Genomic DNA, 21682 nt, shown 5'->3' with positions numbered 1-21682 from the left:
TACTTCTTAAATTCATTATGACTTTAAAAGTTTAGAAAGAAAAAAACACTGAAAAGATTTAGAAATAGTGCCAGTAATAAAGTAAGCAAAATGGAGAAACATATAATACTGTTGGAATGAAAAAGTATTTTCTAAGCACGATATCAAGACCATAAAGCAAAGAGAAAGACAAACCCAACCACAGTTATATCTCTATCAGGCGACAGAAGTGAATTCAGCTGTAACCTACAATACTTAAAGGTTTCTATCAACACTATGGTTCGTTAAGAAAGTGTGTGCCAGTATTCAAGTCTGAGGAGCCACAGTTTCTATGACAATCATTCTTTCGAAGTGATAAAAGGAGCCAGTTCAGCTCACAACTCAGTCACACGAGCATATTCTCATTTCACTCTGTACAGGAGCATTTCACGCGTACATGGAGCATGCTGACAATGCAGAGAATATTAAAATATGTACTCAGTATCTTTTAGGTCTTTATTAAGGACATTCTTAAGTAAAAAAAAATGACAATTTTTATTGCTTTGTTTTACTTTACTATGAGGGAAGAGTACAATGGCTACTAATATAGTTTGATGCTACTGCCTTGATTTATAACAAGGTGCCAGCATTGGTTTGTATCACCAGTGAAAATAAAGTAAAATAAAGTCTTAATATTACTATGAAAATAATTTTGACTATTAGAACTCCCTGAAAGGGACTCCAGGACTCTCAGGAGTCTACAGGCCCCACGATGACAACAAATACTCTAGAGTTAAACCATGGGGTAAGAGACATCATATTTCTACCTAAATAACAGAGAACTACTCACCGACAAATTGACTTAAATCTAAGTCTAGTCTTTTTCGATATGTGAAGTCCGGATCCATCCCATCTTTATGCAACACAATCTGAGACACACACTCATCAATTAATTTGAAGTATTGCTGCCTAAAACCAAGAAAAAGAATAAGTGTACACTCAATTTATTAGTGTAACTTTACATGAAAATAAAATATTTTAAGTTGGATTTCAAGTTCAATAATTTGTATAGTTTCAACAACTGACATAACAGATTTAACATGAGAGTGACAATAAATACTATTATTACTTTCTTTCTAACAATTTTAAGACATATTGTTTATACTCTTTGAGCAATTATATTGTGCTTTAAAGATGATTTTCTTATATGAGTCAGAACCTTGACTTAATTAGCAGGCAGCAAAGGAGAGATTATTAAGATGAAGTGATAGGTACTTAAAAGCAGTCCTCAATAAAGATTATCAGCCAACCACTGCACCATACTAAAATAGCTACCATTCGTTTTACTAATACGAGCCAAAAAAAGCTTTTCTAAAATACTTTCTGGAATGTTCTTCAAACCATCTAGCATTCTGTTTTTTAGAATGTATGTGGAATCAAATTAAAAACTGATACTGTAAATTATATACAATATCAAATGAATATGTCTTACTCAAAAGCTAGAAAAATGTAGTATAATGATTTTTGTCCAAAAATTAAACTAAAATCCCCAAATAGGGGTCATGTTATCACTGCAGTTAAACCCACCTATGTAATAAGCTAAAGAACATCCCATAAAACTCAGAACGACAACCATGAAAGAAATGCCCAGAAGATTTTATAACCAAAACCAAGCTAAAGTGACGGGGCGTACGCGCGATTCTGGGGAGGTGCAATGCTCCCTTCCCAGCCACCCCCGCCCTCACGACTCACTTCTTCCCTCCATGGCTTTCTGTACACTTTGCCTCTCCAAACCCTCCTCACCATGTACAGGATGGCCTCTAGCCACCCGGGCTTTCCTTCCCTATAAACTATGACGGTGTTGCCTTTGTCCTAATAAACCATCTGTTATGCAGAATAAAATTCACTACAGCTTAATATTAGCAAAAATACTACTGCTCATTGTCAGGGTAAAAACGTTCAAGACACTATTCCTCCATACGGATCAAAGTATTATCAATACTTTCTTCAATTTTCTCCACTTCCTTCAAAAATTCTATTATTCCCTCATGTTCTAGTCATAATCACATTTACACTTAAAGTACATAAGTAGCATACACATTTATATCTATCGCATTTGAAGATTTAGATGATGTACTTCTATTCCTTTTTACTCATTCGATGTTATCCTAATGTTGTTTTAATAATAAAACTGTTTTTAAATGAACACAAGCTATTTTGTGTCGTTTAAAAAAATCATTTCAGTAACTTTTCCCTCCTCCACAGTGCAGATACTGGGCTCATTTATAACGTACCTGATATTTTGTGCAAACTCTTTCAGTGAGGCAATATTAGGAAAGAATAATGTACATCTGATTTCCAGAAATGTAAATGGAGAAAATAATGTCTATGAATAATATTGGTGAGTTCGTGACTATGTCAGAGGAGTATGGGAATAACTTTAATTAAGAGACTACCATAAATTGTCATTACTTCGTTGTAAAAAACCATTTTTAGAGGATAGTTTAAAATCATATTCACTTTCTCTGTAGTATTTTTACAGAATATCAGAAACTATCTCCTGTGTACATTCCACTAGCATGGCATTCTGCATGGTAAGACACTAATTATTTGTTAAAGAATCGAATGTGATCTTCTTCTCCAACTTCCAATTATCTTGCTGTATTTGATTTTCCTTGGTTGCCAGATCTGTCTGGATGGGCATTCTCCAAATAAGTTCCATTTCAGTAAAATCTCCTTATGTTCCAAATATGAAAATAAATGAAGATTCTGATTTTCCTATCTACTAATTCTATTAAATGAGAATATTTTGCATTCTGCAAACACCTAATTTATTAAAAGAAACGAAAAGGATGTTTATTCATATCAATCGTTTAAAATGTTCATTAAACAAAAATGTTCAGATAATCAAAGGCTTCTAAAAGGTCAAATCCTGGTCCATTTAAGGCAGTGATAACAAAAACTGAAGGTAAGACCAAAATAACAAGATTCACAGAACTGTGTACCAAAAGAGTGAATTTTACTGTATATAAATAAAAAAACTAAATAAAATTTTATTAAAAAAATAAATGTATGACAAAAATATGATTAAATTGCCAAAATTGGGACTTAATTTTGTTATAAAAATATAATCTCAATAACATATGGAACATGGGTAGAAATCAGATGAAGCTGCCTTGAGTACAGCAGTCATAGGAGTCACAGCCTTCATAGCAACCATACTTGGAACAAAGATCAAGGTCTGAGGCTTAAAGAGCCCAGGAAGAAAGTAACATAGATACGCATGGAATTAAAAAGGTGATACTCAAAGATGACCAAACTAACTAAACTTCCATGCTTCACTAATGTCGCTTTGGTGATGCTACGATTTAATATTCTTTGAGACTCTTGATTCCAATAAAGTGAGAGGATCGATCGCCTGCCAAATCCCAGGACAGCTGTGCTTTGTAATCTGCTTTGAAGCTAGATATAACCTCTTGTCCTCTAGAAACACAGATGAAGGGATTAAGGTCATAAGTAAAATAAAACCCCCATGCAGGACTAAGCACACAGTCAAATCTCTGAAAGCCAACAATAGTACTAAATTCTGGGAATCTCAAATAACTTCAAACAACTAGAGGTTGACAGGACCAACCAATCAGGATCAAGGAAAGGATGAGGTTACTTTAGAGTAAATGGAAGTTTGAATGTCACTTTTAAGTACATTTGGAGGAGAAATCAGCAGTACCTATAGTATTTTAAAATTTTATGTAATTAATGTATTAGTATTTTTTATCTAGCACTTATAAAGTGCTTATACTTTTATTTTTGATAAAATGTTAGAAGAAAGTCAAGCATCCAAATGGGTAACTAAATTCATATTTTAGAATTGCCAATGGGATTCCTCAAGTCTAAAAGGCAGGAAATATGATGGATGATCTGTACTCATCCCAAAGAACCTAAAGTCTGAACACTTTTTGACTCACTCTGCTCTCTTATTAGATACATCCAAGGGCCTAAATTATACTCGCTGACATCATCACCCAGAGGACACGACCTGCATCAGACATGCCTAGCAAATCTTTCTAGTCAAATTTAGAACACGACTTACAACCCACAGTATTTGAACGAAGCTAAACTGGTGGCAACAAAAATGGTTTTAGGTTCAAAGATCTCGGCTTCCTTCATAAAATAGTAACAAAAGCAGAAAGAGGATGTTGAGAACATTTATTGGGCATATACCACATGCCAAGTATTTGGCTAAGAGTTTTACCCATGTTACCATATTCCTTTTTCATAGCGACCAGGCAAGTTAGGTATTAATATCCGTATGTAAGTCCATGCACATAAGGTACAGACAGAACAAACCATTTATTAAGCTCAGGACAGCTAGGATATAATCAAACCTGCAAAGTCATTTATCTACCTTTTCTGACATTAGGAACATTAAACACACCTGTATTATTAAAGCAATTTCTACTTACCTAATAAAAGCAATGTTTAAGTGCCCTTTGTGACACTTAAAAAAAAAAAATCTTATCAACATTATTCCTACTGCCTCAGGACTAACCAGAAAATATTATCAAATAATAAACTAGTAATGTGTTGCTAGTTTGCATTTTTACTTATATGGAAATTTGTAACCAACAATCCACTGGAGCTTAAAAAGTAATAGTAACATCATTTCACCATTATCTATTTAAATTTATCCCCAGTGGAAGCACCACATTCTATGAATCAATATTATGACAAAACTTAAATCTTAAATTAGCTGCTTGCCCAAATGAAACATCAGGTGAATTTCGCAATAGAATTTTATCAGCAAAAGAAAACATTAGAATAGTTTCCTCTTACCTTATAAAATAATCATTTCGAATCAGTAAAAGATGCTGAAGAATAGAAATAAAATATTTCTCTGCTCTAGTTTCCTTAACTGTGCTCCACACCATGTTGTAAACATCATATGCTTCAGTAAATTGATTAAGGAATACGGAGATGTATTTATTTATCCTCTATGCCAAGTAACTGAAATAATGAGACACAGAATTTCCTCTGTAAGACTTAGAAGTCTTTAGATTACCCTAAAATAGGCATCATGCATACTCAACATATGATACAACACAGGTAGTTAGGACTGAGAGTTGAAGAAAAATTGGCAACTTGACCTGACACTTCCTGGCTTCTCCTCGACAATTAACTTCAACCAATCTGCCTCTCTAGAGCTAAGATGCGGCTGGCAGCAGGGTAGTGGGCAGCTGGCTGTGATTATTGTATTGGGTTCTTGGGGTGCCTAACCAAGAGCTGGTAACAGGCATTACTCTAGGAAGCCCCGTGGAAGATAGAAACCTGGGGATCTCTGGAAAAGCGCAGACATCTGCAGACATGCAGAGGTAAAGTCCCATGTGAGTACGCACCCAAGGTGCAGGGCAGGCGCTAACCAGCAGCGAAGGGGCCTCTATTCCTACCGCTGGAAAGCACTGGGGGAGGGGAGGTGCCGTACATTAGAAAAAAAACAAACAGACTGTACACATATACATGAGAGAGGTCTCTGACAGAATCCAAAACATCATTTACATACATACGTTTACATAAAATCGCACATTAAATTAATAAAATAAAAAAGGTTTACACGAACATCCTTCTGATTCATAAAGGTTTGATTTTATGTTGTTTATATAGAAACGGCTTCAGAAGATTAATATTTTATTGGATGGGGGTTGGTTGGTTGGGGTTTCGCAGTGACTTTAGGTTTTTTTCTAGACTTTAGAACAAAAGGATATTCAAGTTCAGCTCTGATATCTTCAAGGCGATGGGAGAACTCGATCATGTCTTCTTCCTTATGCTCGTCGAAAACTTTAAGCTGGATATCCAGGCCATCATTCTTGATGCATTTTAAATTCTGCAGTTATCAAATAAAAAATCATGAAGGACTTTCTTCATAATGCAAAAAAATGTAATGAAAAACATATAAACAATAAGCCAACCACTCAACTTGATTTATAGCACTCAAACACTTAAAGTGTTAAATACTCAAAAAATCTTTTCATCTATATTTCAAAAATAGAATTTTATATTCAAGTCATTTTTCTCAAAGATAAATTATTCTTGAAGGTAATTTATCTAAATTTCCCCCTACTCAAGTACTCCTCTAATTTAAATATTAATAAGGAGACTGCAGGGCACTTACTGGCAGTATCTCTTTCAATCCACAACGCATAAATTCATTTCTGATGTGAAGCCTGAAGTCCAAATCATCAGGAGATGTAACAAGGGCATTGATGAGCTGCATACATGCCACCTACAACAGACGACACCGCCAGAGTCAGACTCGGATTCCAACGTTTAAAAAAAAAAAAAAAAAAGAGTAACAGAACTAAAACATCAAGGTTTTGTTCTAAGTATTACGAAATATCCTCCTTTACAGGAGAGTCAGTCTATTAAAACAAAAATCTTTATGCAAAATATTCCAGTTATAAGTTACATAAGAATTATAATTTCAGTAAAGTGTTTTTCTTTTTCCATTTTTCAACTATTTGGAGGTTCTTAAGAGGTAGGAGAAGTGGAGAAACAATTACCTGTGTTTTTTTCAGTTCGACAATCCAACTTTCAACCTCTTGATTTTATTTTTTTAGCCCTGCCTGAAATATGTCATCCATCATTTAAAAGCCACATAATGGAAACAAGAGAGAGACCGTCTCTAGAGAAGCAAAAGTATGCCGTGCTGTTGTGGATGTTATTTTTCTAAGTCTACATTCTACCAAAGGCTAGCAAGAACGGCCGGCCTACTGATCAATGTTCAACCTCATGCTGTTCCCTAAATTGTCCTTCCTCCTTCCCTTAAGGCAAGGTGTATATGAATTTAAAACGCCAGTTTTGGATTAAGACACCAATAGGGGTCTCGGTCCCTGCTGGGTGAAATATATCGAAATTGATGCATTTTATACCTAAAGGTTAAAATCTAACCAGCATGCCTCTACTGTCAAATCTTACCACTGTTTAAACTAAGGATGGAAAATGTTCCAGAAGAGAAGGGAAAGGAAAACATATTTAAAAGAAAAAAAAAAAAGGAAAAAACTTAAAACAGAGTCAATCTTTCCAGTATACGTTCCACTGAGCTATAACCAATTCGTGTCAAAAAGTCAAGTTCAAAATGCCTTCTTTCCACTTCTTTGCAAGTCATTACCTGGTGCCCATAAACATTTTTTTTATTTTTTCAGCAGTACTATGTAATTTTAAAAGATCATAAAGAGCATATACCTAATGATTCTATATGTTCAAAGAAACTAAATCAGTCTTAGTCTCCAGGTTTCTGGAAAAGATGAAATTATAGACAAGTCAAACAAAGCAGCAAAAATAAGTAACAAAAATTAGCAGCAAATATGACCTAAGTGGAAAGCAGATGTGTAGAAAAACAACAGCATGAAATTGAGGAGAAAGAAGGGAAAGTTAATTCAAAATATCTCCAGGAAACATTCTAAAAGGCAATTCTTCAGAGAAGGAAAAATAGAAAACTGATTTGTTTCAATTCTATAAAATTCCCTTCCTAATTCTAATGATAATTTGCCATTATTATGACTTATAACCACTTTAATTTATATTAATGTTTATATTAATCATGTAAAATTGTCTATAAATATATATAAGTATAAAGCAAAATGTACTGTTTCCCTACAGATAAAAAAGTCTATAATTAAGGTAAAGACCAAAGAGTTCCTTCTACATTTTTAACACATATATTGAGATGTATAGACCTGGTGTATCATATAATTTCACACTAATACACTATAGCAGCAAAGTTGGGTGGCAATTCGACGTCTATGCCATATAAATCAATTCTAAAGACACTGAAAAAATCTCAGGAACTATAAAGGTAAATAAGACGTGTTACTGTTGCCTGCCCAAATGAAGATAAACAGGTACGGTGATTAAAAATATGCTCTTTACTACAAGAGATACGTTCAGTATATAAAGGGGACATGGAGATACTAAATAAAAACAAGGATAGCTTAGCAATGGTACAAACTCTTAAGGAAAGCAGCCTGGTGATGAGGACGAAGATGCTGTACGCATAGGAAGAGACGTGTTCAAAGACATGGCTGTTTTGAATTACAAGGAATTCAGATGTACTGAGTCGTTTGTGAGGGTAGGAAGGGAGAGACCAGGGGAAGAAGTCAATGGAGAGGAGGCTGGACAAGACACAGGACAGCTAAGAAGGACAGATGAGGCACTTGTGTGCCAAGTCAGAAAATTCAGATTCAACTAGAAATAGTGGAGATCATAAAGGATTTTATGCAAAGAAGTGGCAAAAATACAGGCAATAGATACGAGTGAAGACGCTATTGCTGAACTAACATTGATGAGCCATAATGAGAGCTTGACCTTTTGAAATATAGAAGAAAAAGTGATAAGAGTATAATGCTGGATTGACAAGGAACCGAGGTAGAAGAGTTGAATTTACAAGAGTCCTGTCATCTTTGTTGTTCAACTAGAAAGGGGGTACTTGTAACGGAAATATAAAATGAAAAAAGATAGGTTTTAGAGAATAGAATAAAACCCACTTTTTAAATTCTGAGATTAAAATGTACATTAGGAATCATTAACAAAAAACCAGTTACTGACTACCTGTGTCAGCTGGGGATATGAACAGGAAGCCAAGGAAAGAATGAGTGAGATGTTCGTCAAAAAGAATTAATCCCCATGCTCTGCCTGATGTTCCAAAAACGTAGCATATGATCTCCATTAATTTACATTGCGCCGCACTAACTGCTTCCATAGCAGTTCTGGAACTGAGTAAAAAAGATGAGCTTCTGCCGTCCGAGGAGCATCCTAAGTTAACTAAAGATTCTATCTTCGAGCATCAAACTGCAGTTTGCCTTCTCTCCTTTGTTAGCTCATCCATTTCACTCCTTTGGAGCCTATTTATGGGTGCCCACTAGGTACCAGACACTGTTCTTGGTGCCAGGGATAGAGCTACAAGAAAATAGAAATCACTATGACAGGCAGGAGTCAAGATTTGACTCCAAGGTTCTCGGCCTAGGCAATTCAAAGGATGGAACTGTCATTTATTAAGAAGGCAGAGACCATAAGAGAAATAGGCTTGGGAAGAAAGATCAGGAGTTCATTCTAGGTGATGTTTAATTCAAAGTACCTCTTAGTGAACTTCATTGAAAAGAGTACAGAAGGAAATTGGATCTAGCAGACTCTAGTTCAGGAAAGAGATTACCACAGCAATAGCATGTCCAACTCATCATCTTACATGGAATCATCTAGGGGGTAGTAGAAGAGACAGAGAGAGAGAGAGAGAGAGAGACAGAGAGAGAGAGAGAGAGAGAGAGAGAGAGAGAGAGAGACAGAGAGAGAGACAGAGAGAGAGAGAGACAGAGACAGAGACAGAGACAGAGAGAGAGAGAGAGAGAGAGAGAGACAGAGGGAGGAGTGGGAGAACTGATAGGGGAATTTCAATTGTAGGTTTCAATTTGTTGGTTGAAGAAATAAATGAAAAAGCCATCAGTTAGATAGGGAAAAAAAAAGATTTTCCACATTAAGTAGTGTCCTGGAAGTATGGGAGGAAAATATCTCAACAGGGAGAGTGATCAACTGTGTTAAATGCTCTAATAGGTCAAATAAGATGACTAATCGAGTCCCGCCGCATTTGGCAAACTGATGACTTGACAAGAAGTGTCCACAAAGGGAGACAGTTGCTGTCCCAAGCGGAAGAACACTTGCCTTCTCACACGTACCACATGCAACCAGTAAACAAACGCACACAATTAAAACTGGCTCTAAATATTCTCCTTGCATCGAATGCATCTTTACGTTTTAGGAATACTGCATGTTAACCTTTGGTTTAAGCAATTCTATGTAAGACACTTATCTTTAGATGTTAGATCATGGACTCAGTTCTAAAAATTTGAAAAGCAGATGCTGTATAGCTCATTTTTCTACTCTCGTCCCAACGATTAAAAAGAAACCTTACATGAGGAGAGGTATGTTTAACGCAACTTCTAACTGGAAGGGTGTATGTGTCCATCGAGGGTTTGGGATGGCTGTGGAAGTGCCCAGGGGCAGCAGCAAACTGAAGATGCACTATGAGGGCTGAGCCCAGCAAAGCCCACACAGCCGACGAGCAGGAAAATGAGCAGCCAAGACGGCGATCACGAATAGTGTGACAAACATCAGCAATGCAGTAAACTAGAAGGTAAAGGCACATAACGGGACAGTAAAGTAAATAAACTGCATGGAAAAATCTCAGCTATTCAGTCAAAGGAATAGAGCTGGTCAAAGGCAATCTTAAGAACAAGGCACATGATCAAAGCAAAATCATTAGACAAAGAAAGAGGTTCACAGCAAAAGGAAATGAGATGGTATCTAACAAACGGCACAGCAAGTATTCTTTTAAAAGTCCACCCTTTGGTCAAAATCTCTGCCCTGGATCAAAGTAGATGTTCTTACAAGTGAAATGATGGCTCTACCACATTAAAAACATCGACTGCAGAAGCTAAATCCAGATTGTAAACAAGTACCAGTAAAGTACTTAAATAAAAATTCTATCGGAATCTGTGAATACTTATTATCTGGGCCTGAAAGATAACCGCGTAGACTGCCGCTCATCTTCCCTTCCCCACAGCAGAAATCATCTTTCTTCGACAATCAAATTTCACATTTATCAAGTTAAAATGAGTAAATGATGCTTACAGAGAAATATTTTGCCTCCAGTGCAGATAAAGAAAATCCAAAGAATTGTAAATTCACATATATTAATTCAGAATAAAAACTAAACAGACTACATAATGAAGACAAACACAGAAATACTAAAGTACAGCAGCAGATAAAGTTCTATAATCTTATTTATACTTCCAATTAAATGTTCTGTAAATTATAGATACAGTCAGGGAGCAGGTCAGAACTTGGGGCGACGGCACATATCCCATACAGATTCAGAAAAATAAATCGCAGGATTCAAGAGGCTGTAATTTAGATGAACAGAAACACTGAAAAACAAACTTGAATTTTTAAATATTTATTCAGACACTCCCCCTGAGATATCATTAATTTCTTCTATGTCTTCTCATGAATTTTGTTTAAACTGCCAGTATTGCAATTTTCATAGGAAACATTAAGCTAGCTTTAAATTCCTGAGTAGAAGTTTCTTAAGGGCAGGAGTGTATTTCATTCATCTTGACAGTTCTAATATCTAGCATGAACTCGTGTGCAGCAGCCACTGCATAATAAACCTGGCATTTATCTTTGAGGCATGAGTTAAGTTTCTCTTTCTGGTGGTCTACTGCAGCATGAGTGAAGAAATGAATTATGTAGACCCAGAAAATTGGCAGGAAATCCTAGACAAAAATGTTCACCACTAGTTTATACTTAGGTGTGTTCCATATGACAATGAGTTCACATTAGACTATTACTTCACTGTTTCTTTAATGTCTATTAGCATCTATGACATAGTATTTACCAGTCCATTTTAATATGTTTGGTGTTTGATTCATATTAATGTATTAATCCTAATGATGCAAACCTCAATAGAAGCAGTAGTCAAAACAGAGGAATGAAAATAAATGATCTCTGCATCCTTCTAGAATGTCCCTAAAAACTAACTCTCTACCATACTCTGTATTCTTCATTTGGTCCATCATTAAATGTGAGAATAATTTATTTGACATTGAAAATAACTTTAGTTAATAGTTTTGTGGGGAGAAGGGAGATAACGTCAAACAAAGAGTAAGTCAAGATATGACTGTTCATTACGAGGCCTTTATTTGGTCTCAGACAAAATTAACCTTGGGTGCATTTGGAGCATTTAAGGCCTAAGGGAACAAAAACAAATGAGAAAATAAACTTGGCTAATTCCACAAGGCATTTTAACCAACGATTTGTTTCACTACAACTGCGCACATCATGTTTAATTACTGCCCAATCACAAATTTCAGTGTACAGTGGTTATAACTCAATTAAGGGTGATTTTTCCTGCTCTATGCTTAATACTCTGATGAACCTAAACTACTTATATAATATGGGAAAACCCTGAATTTTTTAAATTAAAAAAATCCCGGTTCTGGTCATAAGAGGTGCTTGAGAATTAAGAAAGCACCAGTGACCGTGCAGCCGCAGACAACCGTGGAGCTCTCTCTGAAGTGAGGCGTCCTTGGGTCACTCTGGGAAGCCTCCAGGAGAGAAAACTGATCTCTGTGTGCACCCTGCAGGCAGTTATCCCTAGGTCGAGAGTCACCCAACTAGAAAAGGTGGCAAGAAATGTGCCCCTGATTTTAGCTGACATGATCAATGACGCCACATCAGGCCTGGAAGGCGCTCAGTCAACATCAACTCACGGGCCAGACTGTTCTGGATGAAAGAACTGGGCTAGACCTCCTCATTGCTGAACAAAGGGAAGTCGGCGCGATCACTCATACACCATTCTGTACCTGAATTATGATCTCTGGCCATGTTGAAAGAGCAATGGAAAAAATTAAGAAGAAAGCCTCTTGGTGTTCTAAGGTAAACCTGGCTGGGAGTTGTTATGGGATTTGTTCAGCTGGTCGGTACTGCAGGTCGGCTTCAACCCGCTGCTTGGAGCCCTGCCGACCAGCAGCCTTAATCAAATACTTTATGAGATAGAGTCAACAGGCTCCATCACAGCCTAAACGAGTCAGAGTAATTGCTGCCCATGGTGAGAGTTCTGTTCCCTAAACTCGTGGTTTCTTTCCTAAAACACCACCCACTGCCACTGGAATAGGGGCTAATGCGAAGCTGCTACTCGAGCTGCTGCTACTGCTGTGGTTAATGTGGTCCTTTGTCTTGGCCCTAAGAGTTTGTCTTCTGACAGCACCCATAAAACTGTGACGGACGAACTTGATAGTTTGCAAGTGATATAAAAGTGCAGACCACTCATGTTGCTACTCCTTAGCCATGCGTTCAAGGGAACTAGATCAGGAAGAAATCACAGGACAGGGAAAGTGTGGCACGCTGTCACTGTGGCCCTGAGGACCCACACACGCAGAAGGAAAGCCAAACATCTACTCAGAGAACTCTAGGATCCCACTCTCTGGTTCCTTTCCTGACAAAAATCTACTGCAATTCAATCAGCCCCATGACCAAGAGCAAAGGTTCCAACAAACTCCTTAGAACTTAGATAATGCTTCTGATACTCTAGCAAAGTACTGGTTCTAACAAGAGAAAAAGAAGAAAGACACACATAGAAAGGAAAAGAAAAATAAAGAGGAGGAAAATGGAAATAACAGATAAAACCTGAGTGTAGCAGAAACTAGAGATTGGTTCACCCATACCTACTGCAATCCTTTGCAACTGAAAACCCAGCCAACAAGAGGGGACCGTGACACATACAAAGACTGGACCCCATCTGTCCTTAGAGTCCCAAGTATGACCAGAGGAGAGTTTTGGGGGCGGTGGGTCCACTGGAACATTCCTAGGCACGGATGGCATTCCTTCTGCATAACTTGTGGCTGTATACTATGCACACGTGACTCCTTGGACCACCTGGAAATTCTGCAAGGTAACTAGTACCCTTACCTGCTTAAATTACCTAGAGTGGATTGTGTTGCTTAAAAATAGAAAGAAAAAAAAAAAACCCTCATCTGATCCATGTGCATGTGGGGGGGAAAAATCTACATGTATTATAATCCAATATTTATATTTATATTTGTATTTGTACTTTCTTTCCTGAGAGTAAGACTCTCTAAGGCCTGAAAATAATTTTGAGTCATTTCTGGTACTCAGTTTTTCCTTTTTCCACTGCACTATTTGAGGGGGAGAAGGAGCTGCAGGCTGGTGAAGGTAGGCTCATCCTATCAGAATCATAGTCAAAGTGTCTTCTTATTATTTTTAGACTCAAGAAAATCTAACGATCCTCCTTTAGAAAGTACTTTGTTATGTTTGCTCCAGCAGCACATACACTAAAAAGTACTTTGTTTTAAATACACGTTGCGATAAAATAATGATTTTATTTTACTACCTCCTATTTTCTCCAAGTTAAAAGCAAGTGATTGGTTTCTATTTAATATAGCAACAAACAAGTTTTATTTTTAATTTGGTGATCTGCTAGTATCACCCAGACTAATAAATGCAAATCATATAGCTGATAGAGTAAAATGGCCACTTAGAGAAAGAGCTTTACGGGAAAATTGATAACCAGCTAGCTCTAAAAGGTACTTTATTTGTAGAAAATTCAGAAGCGCCCAAAGAGGAAAGCATTTTTAGATATTACTAAAGTGCTGCTTGATCATTCTAAACAAAATAGAGCATGATCAGCAGTCCCAGAAAACAAAACCTACTTACCACCCCCTCTCTTAACTTAAGCTTGCACCTCCTAGCTACTTCATGCATTAGGTCTCATAATAATGAGCAACTTCAAAGAGTAAAAACTCACAACAAAATGGTTGAGTAGGGGAAGTGAGAATTAACAATTCTTTCCAATGCCTATTCTCGATCAAGAGCATGCAAATTTAACCTGAACTTACGAGAAAAATTAAGAAGAAATGAATTTAAGTGATGCTACACTGACCTTCCACTTCTCAATAAAATTTAAACTTTAAGAACAATATCAAGAAATTTATTTTAGTATTTACAGGACTTCAAAAAATAACACTACTAATCATGGAAGAAAATAATTCCTTACAACAAAGGCAATTAGTTTCATTAGGGCAAAGAAGTCCAGACACCCTTATCTTGGTAAAAATATCCTAAGAACTAAATCAAATACATCACTTCTACAACTATGAAAGGAAGGTGTTACTGCTAGTCCCTTCCTCTCTACCTGTATCTCCTTACACTAAATATGATGAACAAGCAGTCATCAAAAAAGCAATCATCTCCACAGATGTCCATAGCCATATTTTTCATAATAGCTAAAAAGTAGAAGCAACCCAAATGTCCACCAAGTGACAAATGATAAACAAAATGTAGTACACATCCATACAATGAAACATTTGGCAATAAAAGAATGTTCTGATACATGTTATAAACATGAATGAACCTTGGAAGTATTATGCTAAGTGAATAAAGCCAGTCGCAAAGGGCCATAAATTGTATAATTTCATTTATATCATATGTCTGGAATATGAAAATCTACAGAGATAGAAAGTACATTAATGGTTGCCTAGAGATGGGGGAATGGGGTATCACAGGGTGACAAGTAAGGGATGAGGAATTTCTTTTCGAGGGTGATGAAAATGTTCTAAAATTATGATGTAAGTCGCACAACTGCGAATTTATAAAAACACTGAACTGTACACTTCAAAGTAAATAAATCATATAACGTGAATTTTATCTGAATAAAGTTGTTAAATACTTCAAAAGTATATCAAGTCATTAGACAGACAGTTTTTTAATTTCTTCATGACAATGTCTTCTGTAAGAATAGTAATCTTAATTCCTAATTTTTAATTGATAGTTCTACTTCAGAGAATTTTATAGGTTTACTAAATATAACTGTATCCCAACTATAGAAATCTTTTTTCCATAACATAGCATGTTCAGTAAAATCAGAGTAACTACACATAACAAAAGTGACTAAATTTACCCAAGATTTTTTTGATTCATGTCGTTTACCTTTAAGTTCATAGGGTAATCAATTAAAAATTTTAAAGATCAGATAGATTTACCTTATCTTATGTCCAGTAGCCAAAACAAACATAATATTCCAATAACCAAAAATTACAAGGTTGCAATCGTCAAAACTTTCCAATTAAGGAGTCAAACATGTCATTTACTGAGACAAACCTTGGCTACGTTCTTAACAAGCTGTTCTTTATCCCTTCCCTCAGTGTTTAAACTTCAAGTGATGTAATATTGTTGTAAACAACATTAGGACTCCAAGTTCACCAAGAAAAATTTTTAACTTTTTTTTCTGAAATAGAGATTCATAGGAATTTACCAAAAAAAAAAAAAAAAAAGTACAGGCAGGTTCTAAGTACTCCTCACACAGTTCTACCCTGCGATAACATCTTGCATAATTACAGTACAAAACTCAAACCGGGAAAATGAAATTGGTACAATCCACAAAGCCTGTACAGAGTGTACCAGCTTTACACTCATGTGTGTGTGCATATGCAGTTCTGTGCAACTGCATCACGTGTCAGACAGGTATAACCATCACCACTGTCTAGATCCCAGAACCGTTTCCATCACACAAGACTCCCTCCTGTTTGTGTATGGCCAAAATCAACATCTTCCCAGACCCCAGCCCAAACCTTCAGCAAGTGTGAAACTGTTCTCCATCTCTATAACTTGGATACTTGAAGAACGGTATATAAATGGAATCATACAGTGTGTAACCTTGTAGAATTGACATTTTTCGATCAGAATAATTCTCCAGGGATTTGTGCAAGTTGCTACATGTATCAATGATTCGTTGCTGTTTGCTGCTGAGTAGTATTCTTTGGGACAGATGTACCACAGTTTAACCATTCACCTGTTGAAGGACATCTGGGGATTCCCATATGACAAATAAAGCTGCAATAAAAATGCGATTATGGGTTCTCACATGAACATAAATTTCCATTAATCTGGGATAAGTGCTCAAGAGTGTAATTGCTGGGTTGTATAGTTAAATACCAAATGTTTCTGAAAAAAATAAAGATAACATTCAATCTCCACTTTCCGCTAACTTCTCAATTTAACAAAATTAACTTTTCGAAGCTAGCTTTTACTCAACACTTGTGCTTAAGGACCAAGTGCCACACTAAGCATTTGAAATACATTATCCTACATAATCCCTGCATCACGATGATCTGGGTATGGATATTATCTCCATCTTCTAATTGAGAAAACAGCTCTAAAAGAGGCTTAGGAGGCGACCCAGAGTTACACAGCTAAGACGAGAAGGTCAGGGACTCAAATTCAAGCCTGCGTGACTCGGGAGGCTGTCCCTTTCATCACAAGACACTACAACTCCCAGTCCTATAAGATGTACGTGATTAGATTTTAAAAAGTATACATTAGTACGAAAAGGAACAAAGTTTACACATGACTATTATGTTTCATATATGGGGTTTTAAGAATTGATCTCTAATATGCTGCACAAAAAAATTTTAATAATATGAGGGTATTTGTACAAATATTGTACATGTACAAAGTAACGTGAATGCTGAAGGATAACTCACATAAAGTAATCATTCGGCTTTTCTCTACAATGTTTCTTTAAGGTTTACTCTTCATTCATTAGCAGCAAATAAGTGAAGATAAATCTTAAATAGGGAATTTGGGGACAGAAAAAAAAGAAGGAGAAGAAGGGAAAAGAGGGTGATGGTGTATAAATTAAAAGACGCTAGCACACCAAGCGAGTGCAGGAACAGGCTTGCGTCAGAGGTGGGTGACACGTCCCAGAGCCTCACTCCGGGCCCTCTGCCAAGCCCGGAGGAGTAAAGAGGGGCTCTTTTCCGGGGACCCCAATACCTGGACCATGCACTGGGGACCACATACTGGACCTTCGAGCCTGCCTGATCCCCAGAGACACAAATCACAGCAAAAGGGCTCCTCGCCAGCCTCTTGCAAACACCATCAGAAATGTCATCAGAAATATATTAATTTGACAGTCCCCGACATTTTCTAATTTATTGTTAGAAAAACATTTTATCAACATTTCCTTAAATATACTTAGGTTTGATTAGCAATGATTGTAACAATAATTACAGACATAAAAACTCAAAAATTTTCTTTCTTTTTTTTTTTTTTTAAGTTAAATTAATATTACTTATATAGCTTCCATACTACAATGTGAAGTCTACATGTGACTTTTTGGGAACACTTGAATATTTTTGAAAATCTCTCTAAGTGTACCTTGGACCTCATTATTACTCATGTAAACTCTCAACTTTTCAGATATAAAAACTAATACAATGAGAAGCCATAATTTACTTACTTGCCAAAATTTCTTCAAAATTATAGTACTCAGTTTATAAGACGAACATAGAATAAACAATTCATGGGACCATAATTATATTTTTTTTTTACAGAGAAATCTAGTAAGCCAACCTCTAGGAAAGTAACCTATGGAAATAACCACAGGTATACACCAAGTTGCATCTATACGATCGATTATAATACAATGTATATTAGATTCTATACATTAAAAATGCTAAAATAAATAGCATGTAGGGTTTCACACTATAGTCTTAAATATAAACCTGGCAGAAAACAGTCACAAAACAAGACGCACGACATAAACAAAACCTACTTGCAGTTGAACTGAATTGTGCCGAAGACCTTCCACAACAGAAGAAAATCTGTCAATCTTTCTTTCTTCTCCAGCTGAAGTTAAAGCTTCTAAAACTTCTTCAATGCTATTGGAAATTTTGAAAGCATTAATTAAACTGCAAACGGCAAATAACCCAAATGCCATAATACAACTGATCGATCTATTAAACTCCAGAACTACTGCTCCTAAGCAACCAACAACCTTTTAAAAGTCGCTCGCTGAGTACAGAGCATGTATCCAGCGCCATTCTAAGCATGTTACACGCTTTGATTTATTTATTCCTCATAATTACCCTGTAATGATGTCTATTTATCAAGCATTTATATAGTGCTTACCACACTTCTGGGACTATTTGAACCAGTTTGCATATAGTAACCCGTCTTAATGTGTATGAGTCTCTGAGATAGGTCCTGTCATCATTCCATATTAAAGATTAGGCAGCTGAGGTAGAGAAAGGTTAAGCAACTTGTCCCAGGTCTCACAGCTACTGAATGGCAGAGCAAGGATCCAAAGCAGAGAATGCAGAATGAGCACTGATAAATGCTCTTACCCACTGCGCTCTATTTCCTCTTGAATCTAAGTTAGTGAAGCTCTGGTAGCCCAAAACATAGAGCGGTGAGAAATCTTAGTCAAATATTAAAAATAATAGTTGTGTAAGAGTTACACTTGCTCCTCCTTAAAAAAAGAATCATGAGCACAGGACGGGGCGCACTAGCGAAGCTCACGCAATTTATGGACACAGACATGTAAGCCACGTAAGTGATGCAGTCATTTACATCACTTGGAAGCCTATTCTGATATCAAGAAATGACAAAAATATGAAACTACGGAAAGAGAAAAAAGAAAAAGGATAAAGAAAGGGGAAAGGAGAGAAAGAAGACAAGGGGAAAGGATGAGTAGAGAGAAGGAGAAAGGCATAGAGAAGGGGAGAAAGAAGTAGGGGAGGATGCAGAGGGAGGGGAGGAGACGGGGAGCCCGGGAAGTGCTCACGCGTCCACACTGAGTTCACTCTTCGGTTTCTACACCAAAGTGAACGTGCCCTCTGAAAAATGCTGGGTGCTGAAGCTGAGTGCCTGGCTTCGCGTGCTTGGACTGCGGCCGCACGGCGGCATCCATAGCTACACACGTAGCTATATGGGGACAGAGGCCCAGGCCTGAGTGGTGCCCGTTGACTTTCCAACTGAACCCTAACTGAGCAGCTCGACAGTCACCAGCCCCAGCAGGATCACAAGGACAATGTTCAAATGGGCACAGAGGTTCTGCTCTAGGGCTCTGCCTCCCCTCATGTGAGAAAGCTGTTACTGTTTGTTCTTTTGGTTGTTCAGTTTTTATATCTTTAGACTTTTTAAAATATCATTTTAAAAATATAACATAAATATAAATAAATATAAATTGAAATATATATGAATAATTTTTAAATGCTTTCTTATATAAGAACCTCAATCTTTTTTTTTTAAAGGCTTATCTTTATAATTACCTTTTAATACATAATAGTCTTTGTTACAGCCCTAACGAATGTGAGTGATGTCTTTAAGGTTTAAAGCTCTATGTAAGAACTATGTACCCCAACCAGTAAAGTACTATTCCGTATGTCATGTTGTAAATCTTCCTTACAAATAGTATGATGTTTGCTTTTACAAAGGAAGATACATGACCTGCAGTTTGAATTAATTCTCTCTGGAAAAAAAACAATCACATAAGAAACAGAACCCATTTGTATATTTTTTCACAGTCTTCATTTAGAATTTATATTTAGGGTTTGAGTTCTGAACAGTTTAAAATAAATGACAAAAAAGTCAGTTTTTCACAGAAACATATTAGCCCAACACTACTGAATCGATTAAGAGAAATAATCATTACTCGAGCATTTCTGTGCAGCCAATACGAATCTAAAGCAGTTGCTTAAGTATACTTCATTTACTTATATTCTAGTCTAAAACAGAATTGATAACGAAAACATTAAACGAATTAAATCGTATTAAATCATTATGCAATTAGAGAAATAAGTTGAGAAGACTCACATGCTCTCCTCCCCCACAATGCACACTGCGGAGAGGAGTTTAAGCACGTCTGTCATCATTCCGGGGTGCACGGGATCGATGGCTAAGGCTAATAAAGACAGACTCCTCTCTTCACTCATAATTCTCTCCAGGCCATACTACAACATTTGGGAAATAAGAGGTTAAACGTTAGTTTAAAAAAAAAAAAAATAGTGTCCTTAAGGAAATACCGCTATTTAAAAAATGTTTATAGGATATATTTTTATACCTAGTAAAGCCAGGGAGTATAAAGAATGTATAACATCCTAAAAAAAAAAAAAAGATTCGTAGAACTATACACTTTACATTGAGGTGATTTTATAACAATACTGGTTGATAATTATTAACATAGAGAAGTGGCCAAGTGGAGAGAGAGAAGCAGTGAGAAATATTGAGATTTCCCAACAGAAACGCACAGAATGAACAGTCGGATGTTGAGACTGACGCTGAGGCCATAAGGCTCTCTCCTGGGAGGGGAAGGCTGCTAAGAGATATACCGCAACCAATAAACGCACAGATCATCACCGTCCCAGAGAAATACACCGTGAACTACATGTGCAGTGTGAACATGCAATTTTTGAGCAAAAAAGTAAAACTGATTTTCATGGAATTATTCCAACATATCCAAAATACTATCATTGCGACATAGAATCAAAATAGAACATTCATTGATAGATGAGACAGTGTACTTTTTTCTTCCTACATATTCAAAATCCAGTGTGTATTTTACACTTACAGCACATCTCGATTCAGACTCGTCCCATTTCGCATGCTCAGTGGCACATGTGAATACAGCAACTACATTATACAATTAGGCCTCAACGGTAACACTGAATTCATAATACGGGTAAGAGCTGGTGGATGATTTGGGCACATACCAAATAGAAACCATCAGAAGGAGCATATGTATTCTGATTAGAATATTTTACCATCAAAAAGACAGTGCAGTTGTAAACACATTATATAAATGGGATGATCTGGGATAAGGACAAAGGTTATAGGCTACTTTGAGGATGTCACATCCAATCAGAAGATAAAGAGTTGCGTTAATAATTCAGTGTTTTGGTTTAAGGATGTATACATCTCTTAAGGCCTGCTTACTCTCTGGAAGTAAAACCTAATGGAGAATAAAGAGAAGCCATAAAACAACACTATTTATCTACCATGCATCCCAGAGGATTCTTCTAAAGAAGAATGAGAAATTGGTTGATTACAGCTACTACTAAACACTAAAAATGGCCTAATCCCAATTACAGACCTATGAACTATGGCTTATACTCAAAATTAGCCCTAGAAACAGGTATCAAAGTTGAATCTATAACAAGCTTAGACTCAATTGCTTTCATTTCAGTGTTACGAAGTTTTATTTATAACTTTCCTATTGCAAATGGCATTTATATAAAGAACCCTTCGCATTGCACTGCAATACTACGGTTGCTTTAGACCACTATCTAGGGAACTCAGGTACAGAGGAGGATGGACAAGCAGA

The 21682-nt window shown here is 36.5% G+C and overlaps 1 protein-coding gene across 2 annotated transcripts in view; it reads right to left on the bottom strand.

Annotated features, from left to right (window-relative positions):
- The window catches only part of DIAPH3 (diaphanous related formin 3), a 430201-nt gene that overhangs the window by 271444 nt on the left and 137075 nt on the right, over window positions 1-21682 (bottom strand). For both annotated transcript variants that reach the window (XM_036228908.1, XM_036228909.1), the window contains exons 7-12: window positions 20176-20312; window positions 18134-18239; window positions 6125-6235; window positions 5718-5836; window positions 4792-4908; window positions 809-927 (exon numbers count right to left, since the gene is read on the bottom strand). In XM_036228908.1, the coding sequence (XP_036084801.1) occupies window positions 809-927; window positions 4792-4908; window positions 5718-5836; window positions 6125-6235; window positions 18134-18239; window positions 20176-20312 (709 nt within the window). The remainder of the gene's footprint in view (window positions 1-808; window positions 928-4791; window positions 4909-5717; window positions 5837-6124; window positions 6236-18133; window positions 18240-20175; window positions 20313-21682) is intronic.

This window comes from Rousettus aegyptiacus, unplaced genomic scaffold, assembly GCF_014176215.1.
Source record: "Rousettus aegyptiacus isolate mRouAeg1 unplaced genomic scaffold, mRouAeg1.p scaffold_m13_p_11, whole genome shotgun sequence".
Classification (NCBI taxonomy): domain Eukaryota; kingdom Metazoa; phylum Chordata; class Mammalia; order Chiroptera; family Pteropodidae; genus Rousettus; species Rousettus aegyptiacus.
Note: the sequence above shows the minus strand (reverse complement) of the source record. Positions and strands in the feature narration are given on the sequence as shown.